The following is a 12,549-nucleotide window of genomic DNA, read 5'->3' on the forward strand; positions in this document are numbered from 1 at the left end:
TCTAACTAAAACACTTATCTAATTTTAAGGAATGTGACCCCTTTCTCTATCCAAACAGATCTTAGTAATTTGGTTGCTGAAGGATATGAAAATTCCTTTAAAACGCTGCCTGAAGAAAATGTGCGTTCTATACACATATTTTGTTTCAAAGACAGAAAGTGCAAAGTATTATTAGCCTCCTTTAGAATGGCTATTCTTCCATTGTTTTGACAGTAAATATATAATTGACCTTCATTTGTTAAAAACAAAATGCTTGTGAGATTCATTACAATTAGCATGTCTACCAGAGTCAGCAAGCATATGAAACAGCAAGGTAAGGGTATCTGGAAGACACATTTTGGACCTTAATTGCAGCCAGCATCTCTGTGCTTCCAGTGTCCCAGGTCTTTTAGTTTCTTTCTAACCAATCATTATTGAATAGCTAGTAAGGCTACATGTATAGATGGATCATTACCAAAGACTGAACAATTTAAGTCAAATTAGTTATTCAGGTGGGATGCCATGTGAAAGTGATGCTGATGCAGATTTCAGGTCAGCTGTAACCCTGAACTGAATTGTCATATATGTACAATGTGTTGTCTGTCTTATTTCAGTAGATGTGCCAAATGCATATATGCATTTTCTGAACATGTTGGTCTGTTGCCGTTGGGTAGGGAAACCTACACACACACACACACACACACACACACACACAAGCCCCATATCAGCAATAGCTCTGCATACCTCCAGATATGCAAAGATACATTTTGGAAATTCCTTCTTATTGTCCTGGCCCTGGGGTTGAGGCCTCCTTTTTCAAGGGATTTGGAATTTACATACTAAATCATACACACTTCCACGGGAGGAACTTGCTTCTAGAATTCGGAAATCTAGCTCAGAAGCCCTATTGGAACCACAGTGTCCCTTGCTCTGTTGGGGACAACTATCACTAAAGCAACCTGGGCCCTTTTAAATGAGCCGCCTCCTCTTATGGGAGGTGCAGCTAGCTACTGAGATTGGGCTGCATCTCACCTTTAAGGCTCAGTCTAAGGGTGACAGCTGCTGAAGCATTCTTGCTCAAACAGTCTGAGTTCTGCATGGAGCTGTCCAGGGTACTATTGAAGCCTCATCTTGATAGTGCCGAGGCCAACACTCAAAACAAAACACCTATTAACTTTATCTGATAAAAAAGAAGTAGGGATTCTATGATATCTGTTAACATCAACTTAGTTAAAGGCAATCAACTTTTAAATTCAGTAATATATAAATGAAAGCACAGGTTTCTGTATTTGATACAATATTCCTAGCAACAATTGCCCCTTGGGGTAGAAATCGAAATCGATAAACTCTTTAATCTGAGTAGGCTGAAAGTAAAGAGTGAGGTTACCATAACTTCAGCAATAGGAAAAAAAAAACTTAATGGTATAACGTTGGGAAATGTTGACCACTTTTCCTACCTGGGCAGTTATCTTTCCACAAGGGGCAACTTTGATGCCAAAATCCAGCATTGCCTGAGCTCTGTGAGCACAGCTTTCTCCCAATTGAATCACTGAATGTTTGAAGACCAGGACATCCACACGGAAACCAAAACGGTTGTTTACAAAGCCATTGTACTACTAACTTTATTGTACCCTTGCGAAACACTTATAAATGATTATCGTCTTCCAAACAACTATTCCATTCCTAACTTAAGAATGGAAAGTGAAATACCGGTGGACAACAACAGAGGTTTAAAGATGTTCTTTAAGCAAATCTAAAAAATGTAGTATAAACATTGATAATTGGGAAACACTGGCCTATGAGTGCTCCAATTGGAGAACAGCCTTTACCAAAGGTGTTGTGGACCTTGAAGAAGTACAAACTCAGGGAGAAAAGGAGAAAAGAGCTAAGAGGAAGGCACGTCTGGCAAACCTTCACCATGGTCAACCCCCACCTGGAAATCTATGTCCCCACTGTGGAAGGACGTGTGGATATCCAGAACTGACGTCCAAAGTCACTTACAGACTCATTATTAAGACTATTTTCATGGAAGACAATCTTACTTGACTATGAGGGATCGCCAGATTAAAAGAAGAATTAATAGTTTGGGGACAGATGAGGAACCGGTCCTCATGAACATTCCTGAATTGTTGGGAAAGCTTAGTCCATGATGATCTCTAGCCTTTCAGCCTGGGCTAAATCTAATTGTGCTCAAGCACTGAGTGAAGGCAGCCTACAACTAGTTTTTGACAGGCAGCTGTGAACTCTCATTTAATATGTTTTAGGTAGCAATTGGGTTGAATATGTGTATGAGAATACATGGTTGCATCACGGTCTCTGGCATGGTTAGGCTTCAGATGTATTTCTGATGGCTTGACTTTCATTGTGCACTGTAACAGTGAACATTTTTGACCCCATGTTGTACTTCTATGTCAAGGACTGGACTGAGGAAAAATGGTGGGAGCCCCCGCCCCCCTTTTTCTGAACCTTCCCAGGGGTAGGAGGACAATATTGATTTAGAACAGTGGTTTGCAGAAGGGCATAGTCAAGAGGGGGAAAGCTGGGAAATACTGGGCGAGGAAGAGCTGGAAGAGCATACACCAGGAGGGAGAAAGCTGGCAGATTCAGTGTCTTTGGATAGCATTCCTGATCCTCACCTTTGCCTAAGAATAGACGGGCTTGGAAAGTGACAGAACAGAAAGCGCAATGGCAACAAGCTCAGATTACCCGATACAGGAGTGACGTATACACTGGACCCTCGGGATACAAACTTAATTCGTTCCAGGGGTCATTAAGTACCCAAAAAAGTCTGCAACGTGAGGCACCGCTTCTGTGCATGCACATGCGGTGAAACCTGGAAGTATACACTTGCAGGTTTGCCACGTTCACAACCTGAAAGTTTCGTTACCCGAAGGTAACGAGTGATTTGCATTCCTTTGTCTTTCACTGTGATTATTAAACAATTTATCTGGTAAGAATGCTCCTTTCATTTGATCTGCTTAATTACTGCCACCAGGGGAGGGATCTGATTCCCTGAAGCCTGACATTCTACAGGTTGTAGTGAATTAAGCTTGATTCTTCCCTGCACCTTTTTCTAAACTTTGGTTTTCTATAATACCTTTTTTACTGCAGGCCAAATTACTAAGGCCAACAGCCATTCTCCCTCATACCTCATTTTCTTGTATTGTGCTGCAGTAAAGTCACATAGCACAGTTGATTCAGACCACCAGGCAACCTCTGCTTCACTTTTGTTAGAATGTCATCTTACACTATTTATAGGAATTGAATTTTCTCAAAGTATTGGTGTCAAGTTTATACACACAGTGTTTTCCCTCCCCCAATTCCCATCTCATTCCTTGATCTTGACAAGTGGTGAGCTATTTTAGTTCCACTAAAAATATGAGCATATGCATATAAAAACGTGTATATTTTCATAAAATATATGAACGCTCCACGTTTCCTAAAACAGAACATAAACAGATACATACAACAATGCAGATTACTGGTATAGAAAATGTTATATGCTAATACTTATAAAAATATAGTAGAGTGTGGGGCTTGACACCCTTTTTCTATTACAGATATAACACGAGCATTTTTATGTATATATTTTATTCATATAACCAATTGGGCACTCTTTAAGAAAGTAAAACACGACAATGAATGTGTAGCTCAGACATAATTAGAAGCTCAGTGTAAGAGGCAGTCCAATGTGAGCCATGCTCACCAGTGGCCAAAATGCCACATTTCGTATAGAAATCAATTTAAAATAGATTTCTCCTCTGGCCCTTGGTGTGTAAGCATCCATCCTTTACCATTATCTCCAGTTGTCACTCAAGTCAAATTAAATTGCAAATATAAGGGGAAAACAAGGTGTCTTGCATATATAAAAGGTCTTTTAGAAAAGCACATGATTAATTATATATATATATATATATATATATATATATATATATATATATATATATGCAGGTTTTGGTGTCTTCGGGTGTCTTCCCGTGTAAGAGTCGGGGTGTCTGTGCGACGTTTCGACGAGGTCTCACTCGTCATCTTCAGGCTGGTGCTTTCGGCTTCTTGTTACTGGAACAGAGCTTTTGGTGTCTTCGGGTGTCTTCCCGTGTAAGAGTCGGGGTGTCTGTGCGACGTTTCGACGACGTTACTGGAACAAGAAGCCGAAAGCACCAGCCTGAAGATGACGAGTGAGACCTCGTTGAAACGTCGCACAGACACCCCGACTCTTACACGGGAAGACACCCGAAGACACCAAAACCTGCATTCCTGTACCCGTGAAAATCTACGAAAGCAAATATATATACGAAATATATATATATACGAAAGCAAATATATACGAAAGCAAATATATATACGAAAGCAAATATATATACGAAAGCAAATATATACCACACCCCTCAACAGTATTTATAGGAACTCAAACACCAGATTCTGCTCTGTTCCAGTAACAAGAAGCCGAAAGCACCAGCCTGAAGATGACGAGTGAGACCTCGTCGAAACGTCGCACAGACACCCCGACTCTTACACGGGAAGACACCCGAAGACACCAAAACCTGCATATATATATATATATATATATATATATATATAAAATATCTCCAACCCTTCACCTTTGAAGCCTCCTACAAATAGTAGGAACTGGAGTAGGAACAGAATAAATGAATGAAAAAATGTATTATATATTTTCTTTATCTTACTAGGAGTAAGGGGAAAACATGGGTGGGGAAAACATGCTTATTTAAGAAAGCATCACCCTGAAAGGTGTATTGCCATCCTAAACAAAAAGAAGATCTTCTGGTAAATGGTACAACTACACAGAGGATTAACAACATGTGTTATGGCAGCTCAATCCCAAAGTAGCAAGGAGAAGGTTATTTATTATGCTATTTAAATTATAAAAGAAGCTCACCTGGCAAAAGACTTAATACGTCTGTGAGACAAGCTGATTGTGTAACTGAACACAGGGACGATTCATTGCTAAATAGTATGCTGAATTAATTTTACATTTCTACACAGTGTAAGCTTTAACCTGAACTGTGAAAGAAAGTGAGGGAAGAAATATTTGACTTACAGAAGGCTTATGTAATTAGAGTGGGGAATACATGCTGTTTAAGATAGAGCTGTGTGCAAATGGCCTCTTGAAATTCTGCACCCTATTTGTGGTCAAAGAAACAGCATGGGGGGCGGTATTTCACCAAATTTTTACAAGGGAAAAGAAATTCTCCAAATGTATCTCAGAATTCCCCCCCATCCCTGCAGCTGCAAATAGCTACAGCAGCATCTTTGTTGTCAGCCTGGACATTATTTTTCTTTGTCTTGGTAATGCAATTTATCTCTTTTGGTGATATGTTAAGTGAACACACTACTAAAGACTTATCCTGTGGTTGTTATGGAAATATTTTAAAGACATAGATACCAGTCTTTGGAGCAGAGAATAATAATAAAAAGAAATTATTTAAAAATGAGTAAGGCTGATGCCCACCTTTCCTGGAAATATGATTTTTCTGGATTGTAAATGCACATATACAGTAGTTTTCTGTGCCTCCATCCTTTCCTAGTGGTAGAAATTCAAGTAATATTTTTTGGCTAAGCTTCCTTTGGAAAATACAAATTTAGAGACTTGGGGGGTGCCCTTTTTATAATCCATGTATTGCCCTTGTAATAACACACATATAAACTGAGTATTACAGGAACACAGAAATAATTACAACAGGCATAGGAAAACTCGGCCCTCCAGATGTTTTGGGACTACAACTCCCATCATCCCTGACCACTGGTTCTGTTAGCTAGGGATGATGGGAGTTGTAGTCCCAAAACATCTGGAGGGCTGAGTTTGCCTATGCCTGAATTACACAGACAGACAGTAATAGCCTCAAAGCATCATGAATCCAGTAGCCTTAATCTTTAAACCATTTTTTTTGTCCTGGACAAGTCCAACATTTTTGGTTTAACACCCACTAAAATATTCACCACTCACACCAAATTTTCAGAGTTTGACAAATAGCTCATTCTGGGGAGCTGTCCATTTAAATAGGCTGAGGGTGATTTGGGTTCTGTTTGCTCTGCCCATTTATGGGTTTTCGTCTCCCACACTGCTAGAATAGAGATAAATCCCTGATTTCTGTACTAGAAAAAACATGGCTCACAATGCTTGGCTCACAACTCTTTATGCTTCCATGGTGCTAGTTTGTTGACTTTTCATTTTCGTGTTTATTCCACTTCTCATGTAGTATGGCTTCAAAGTAGGCTGTGGCACCTGCACTCAGTTTTTATAAAAACAAGCAATTGAAAAATTGCATCTGCGGAGGTGGACAAACATGAGAAAGTGACATTTCCAATTCCCCACCCCCACCCCCACCCCGCTGATGGTCAGTTAAATGTTGCCATGGGTCTTAAATGCCACGTCAGCTGTAAAAGCATTTTAAGCATCTGTTTTAATAGATGATATCTGCCACCGATACAACAGTTTGTAGGTTTTTACTGGCGGATTAAATTTATTAATACCTTGGCCTTTTCTGGTAGTTGAAATGGATCCAATTCTCGTGTGTATTTGATTACTTTTCCACAGGTCTGTTTGGGTTTTGGCAGGTGTTTTCATGTTGAACAGATATAGCACAGTACTTTTGAGCTACTGTTTTTCAGCAAAGGACCACTGTTTTAAATTCAGGGGTGAGAAAACTTTTTTTTTTCCAGCTCAGGGGCCACATTCCTCCAGGGCAGAGCCAGATGCAAAAAGTAGGTGCAGCCAGAGGCAAAACTGGGACGAACAACAAATGCGACTTCTGCATTCATGCCATGCCAAAGTCAGTGGTTTCTACCTACCTACCTACCTACCTACCTACCTACACAAACATGTATGGGCAATCTATCTGGAAGATAAAATTATATTTCAAGGAGTTAGTGATCTGACTCAGTTGCCCTCTTCCTGCCTCTTTTCCGTCCTTCTTCTCCTTATCTCTTGTTAGGTTCTTTGATGGCATGAGAACAGCCTTTAATGTGCTAATCAGTTAGGAGGAAGAGTTAGTGATGAGAACCTTATTTGATGTTGAACATTGTTTGGAGAAAGTGATGCATTGGTAAAGGTAAAGGGACCCCTGACCATTGGGTCCAGTCATGGCCGACTTTTGGGTTGCGGCACTCATCTTGCTTTATTGGCCGAGGGAGCCAGCATACAGCTTCCAGGTCATGTGGCCAGCATGACTAAGCCGCTTCTGGCAAACCAGAGCAGTACACGGAAATGCCGTTTACCTTCCCGCTGGAGCGGTACCTATGTATCTACTTGCACTTTGACATACTTTCGAACTGCTAGGTTGGCAGGAGCAGGGACCGAGCAATGGCCGCTCATCCCATCGCGGGGATTCGAACCGCTGACCTTCTGATCGGCAAGTCCTAGGCTCTGTGGTTTAACTCACAGCACCACCCGCATCCCTGATGCATTGGTGACTGGGGGAGTCACTTCACCACTTCTTGAGGGCTTCCAAGTGGCAGATTGAGGTGCTTGCTTGGTATGTGTATATTGCTTGCTTTTTAGAATAAAATCTTTCATCTTCTCACTCACTTGTGTTTTGTATTACTTCTGAATCTCATTTTAAAAGAACCACCTTGCATACGGCAAGACAAAATACACACACTGCCATCCTCCCTTAAGGTAAACAAGAAGCATTATGACACTTCAAGTTCCATTCAAAAGCACTCAAGAAGAGTGCACAGCCTAATTGGGTTGTGGCCTGGGGACTGTGCAGAAAGCCAAACTGAGAAGGTTCTTGCTTTAAGTCACCTGATCTTTCATGTACTGTGTGCATGCATAACACATATTATGCAACGAGCAGTATATTTTCAGCGAATTACTAATTTATTTTACCATTCCTGACTTCTGTATTATATTTATATTCCAGCACTGCCATGAGTGTCGTTAATTGTATATCTAAAATAAAACTGCTCAAAGTGTAAAATGTGAACAGCTTATCCTTAGAGCTTTTTTGTTCTTGTTTAATTAGAACTTGCTATTTTAGTGATAGCACTCATTATCCGCATTTTTCCTCATTAGAGTGAATGCCGCTGTAGACACCACTGAGTCACAAATCATCATATGTTTGCACTGTGCTCTTAAATAATGACCTACATATCACTTCTTTTAAAAAAGAAGATTCCATGGCAAGCAGTTCTGTTACATCACTGCAAGATGTAAGCAGCAGTCTGCATTTGTGTGTTTGAATATTTAAACTGATTTTTTTGAGAGAACACCAAAATTTAAGGGCCAAAGTGGCAGGGCAGAAGCGACTATTTGTCCAATCCCTTCCACTTAACCCATACAGTTTTGGCTGGGGTGATTTTGCAGCCAACCAGGATCCAGGTAAGTCACATGTGGGAGGCAGTGTGCTTCATCCCATCACTGGCTGAAGCCAGATGAGCCATTTAACTTCATTCTGCTCCTAACTTAGCCCTTTTTTGCTGCTGCCTTTGGTAGGATGAATTATTTGCAATGTACTCAGACTTGTTGCTGCCACCTTCTGGAGTGTTAATATTGCAGCATTATCAAGTTTTGCATCTTTGTTGAGCACATACTCTCTAGCTGCATCCTTTAATTAGCCATGAACAGGCCAAAAGACACAGACTTTCATTTGCAAATAGAGGCCTTGGGAGGAAGAGAACTTTCTTCAACTGGAGGGGGCGCATGCTAACCTTTGTTTTTTTCTGTGTTGCTAGTCTTATGGTGATGCTGCTATTGTTTCTTCACACACACACACACACACACACACACACACACACACACAATAATGCAATGCAATACAATACAATACAATACAATACAATACAATACAATACAATACAATACAATATAAATATGGAATGTTTAATTCACTTTCATACTTTTGAAAGCCATATATAGCCTTGCGGCATTATGACTATTTAAATATCCTTACCTGTAGCTGACCAATTTATTACTTCCCCTTTATAAATGTGCACAAGAATAAAAATGTTAGAAACTCCCCCCATCAATATGCTTATTTAGCGCAAAATAAATAAATAAAATAATCCAATTCCCTGTTGCACATTAGCAGTAAGAACAAGTTCTATACTTTCTAGTAGTTACAGATGGGCTTCTAAGACCATTTCTCCAGAGCTTGATGTGGGTGTGGGTTCATTATAGATGAAAACAAAGCTGCACAATACATCAAATGTGTTACAAGAAATCCCTGGCTCAGAAACATCTTTTCAGTGGGAAATACCTGACACACAATAAAAAGAAACTTCACAGAACTTTTGCAAACTTCTGTTCAGTGCACATGAATGCTCTCTGCATTCATTTCCATAGTGTACATGAAACCTCACTACACCACTACAGACAATATAGGCCGGTGTCTGTCCAGAACTTTAAGAATACATTCAGGTCCCTGTGTACATATTGGAAGTACTGAATTCAGATTCTGAAATACAGCCTAAGTGTTAAAATGAATGAGGATTTCTTCGCCATGCTTTTAGTACATTTTGCAGCAAGCAAGGTGACCACACTGTGGATAATCATTTGAAAATGCACACAAAATTTGTAAAGCATAAAGCGTTAAACATTAATGCCAAAAGACCTAAAGTCAGCAACAGCAAAACAGGAAAAGTAGCATTGAAAAGATGCTTGTCTTTGAAATGATTCAAACAACAACAAGAAGAAAAAGCCAGCACCTTTTCAGAATAAACGTAACTATGTGGACTGAAACTAAGGCCCTGGTTGGTGGATATACCAGACTAATCCCAGCTAGCAAGAGAATCCAAATGGACCAAAAGTGGTATTTGAAGCAGCCTGGATGTAGGCTATTTTTGTTGGCTTTTCAGGAAGTACCAGGTATGGTGGGAAGTAATGGCCACAATATAAATGGTCAAAATAGGAGACTGGCCAACCCAGCATTGGAGCAGCAAAGTTAGGACATATACAGTAAGTGTTTAAAACCACTCATGCAAAGCAAGCATGCAGGAATGACACAGTATGTTCACCAACTGGAGAAGGCTTCACATTTAATACAATTACAATGGCAGAAGTCTGGGTACTGTCTTCCCATGTAAATCAAGCCCTTTTCTCCATACCAAGTGGTGACGTGAAGAATACCACCCAATCTGCACAGTAAGCTAGTGCATGCAAAAGGCTTCATCCATGGAGACTGTTGCTATGCGGATTGCTATTTAAAGAGGTCTGCAGAAACACAGCATCATACTGCATTCATATACATCTGTAATAAGACATCCTCACTCAGTCCTCACTCTTTGGTTACATATTGCAAGGATAGCCCTGTATCTGGGATACAGGGAAATGAGAGAAGTGTAGGACTGAAAACACATACCAAGCTCAAAACCAATGCACCAAGTCTTTTTGCAAGAAATACAGTACATCACTCTCCTTTATTTCCCTTCTACAATATTTTTCTTTTGGAGGGGGCAGTTGAACAATGAGGCAACTGAATGTGCTATCTGCTATATTGTCCCCATTTTACATGTTACTGAAATTACCAAATTTGTTTCTGAAACACAATAAGCTTTTCTATATAAGCAAGAGTAGTCAGACATTAACTTAACAATGCTTTCCCCCCGGCACTTGACAACCGTTTCTGAAGAAGAGAAAATGTAGAGAAATAATGGCAACTGTGATTGTTATAGCTGAAAATCAGGAGAAACAGATCATTTGACTTTCAACAAGCATCAATCCATCTCTTTGCCATTATGAAAAGTAGAACACATGTGGCTATTAATTGCTGCGAACCACTAATTGTTCACGAAACAGAAGTCTTATAAACAGTATAAGTGTAGCCATGAATAACATTACCTCACTTTCAGGTTTCCTTGCTGTGGTTGCCCATCATAAACAGACAAAATATCAAAATCTTCTTCAAGGGCAAACGTATGAAATGATAATTGTATCCTGTTACGTTCTCCTGTGATAATGATCCATGTGCAATTGGCATAATTTGGATAGCCATGAGGAAATCCTGGGCTTTCTATTGTACCATTTGGACCCTGTACTAACCCTCCACAGTTCTGACCTGAAAAACAAAGAGAGAGAGAGAGAGAATAAAAAAGTGAGAACAGCTGTGCTTTCCAATTTTAATATTTCTTTTTACCTAGTTTTAAATATATATATATTTCTAATTATCATAGGAAACATGAAAAGAAATATTGAAAACTCAGCATTCCATGGCATGTGTCAAACCATCTAACAGCATGTTTATTTGAGATATCTAACAGATATTTTGCTTTAGTATAAGTTTCAGATTAATTTATCCTTTTCTCCTGTACCCTTGAGTTACCGTAGGATAATGTATTTTTTTTTTAAAAAAAAAAAAGCTTCAGAACCTGCTTTCTGCAGTGGTGATGGAGATCTTAGCTATACAACTATGTGCAGATGCCTCTGTGAAGGGAGTGACAATAGCAAATGTTGAACATCAAGTTAATATGTTTGCGGATGATGGTGCAAAATCCAATTGTTGTGCTTCAGTCTTTGAAAGAACATTTAGAACAGGCATGTCCAAAGTCCAGCCCGGGGGCCACTTGCAGCCCCCGGGCTAGTTTCAAACAGCCCCCCCCCCAGCAATTTTGAAAAAGCAATCTCTTGCAGCCCCCGAGCGCCTGCCCACCAAAGCCATTTCATTTTTGCGGGCTCATCACGAGTTCTCCCCTCTGTGCGGGGGGTGTGGCTAGCCCCCACACCATTAGGGAGTCCCCGGCTGCGTCACTCCTTGGGTCGACCAATCTGGGCCGACCAATCTGGGGGGAGGGGCGTGGCTAAATAAATAAATAAGTAAATAAATGCTACACTACACATTCGGGATGTTGATGTTGCAGCGGTGTCAGTGAAAGAGGGGCGGCTGCCGCCTTGACCCAGTACCGGATTTATGTATAGGCTAAGTAGGGTGAAGCCTAGGGCCTCTAAATCTAGGGGGCCTAGGAAGCCTGCCCACTCCCCAGTGCCACGGTCTCCCCTGTCCCAAAATTGTAAACCCAAGACTTCATGCAAGGACAGGGCAACTCAGGCCCAGCAACTATGAGACTCAGGGCTAGCCAGTGGGGCGCAGTCTGAAGCAGTGGGGCACAACTTGAATTTTTTTTTGTAGGGCCCCAATTCACAGCAAAAGTCTGCAAATTCTTACAGATATAAATAAAGTCCATCTAGATTGCCCTGGTGCAGGGACCCCCTTAGGAGCAGCACGTGGGGCCCAATTAGGCCCAATTGCCTTAATGTCAGTCCTGATGAGACTGTGCAGGGGTTGGACTGACAAACCCTGCACCTTCTTGGTCCCTGGTGTCACCATTCAGAGTACAGACTCAACAACTTGTTATGGAAATAAAGGGGGCACTTATTGGAAATCAGTTTTGTCACCTCTTCCCCCCCAAACCCCGAGACAATGAACCCAGCCACCTTTTATTCACAGTCGCATAAGCACTACACTACAGCATGGCCATAAACCTGTACGTTCAACTGCTGAAATATACACCCAATATGTAGCAATGGAGATTTATGTTACTGCTTTATGAATGAACACTGTGTTTTATGAATGGACTCTGTATTTTGTGAATTACCTAAGAGCCACCGATAGG

At 40.6% G+C, this 12,549-nt stretch overlaps 1 protein-coding gene across 2 annotated transcripts in view; it reads right to left on the reverse strand.

Annotated features, from left to right (window-relative positions):
- CSMD1 (CUB and Sushi multiple domains 1) overlaps window positions 1–12,549 on the reverse strand; it is a 997,036-nt gene that overhangs the window by 792,711 nt on the left and 191,776 nt on the right. For both annotated transcript variants that reach the window (XM_082215381.1, XM_082215380.1), the window contains exon 2: window positions 10,781–10,997. In XM_082215381.1, coding sequence (XP_082071507.1) covers window positions 10,781–10,997 — 217 coding nt within the window. The remainder of the gene's footprint in view (window positions 1–10,780; window positions 10,998–12,549) is intronic.

This window comes from Podarcis vaucheri (assembly GCF_965113315.1).
Source record: "Podarcis vaucheri genome assembly, chromosome: 3".
NCBI classification, from domain to species: domain Eukaryota; kingdom Metazoa; phylum Chordata; class Lepidosauria; order Squamata; family Lacertidae; genus Podarcis; species Podarcis vaucheri.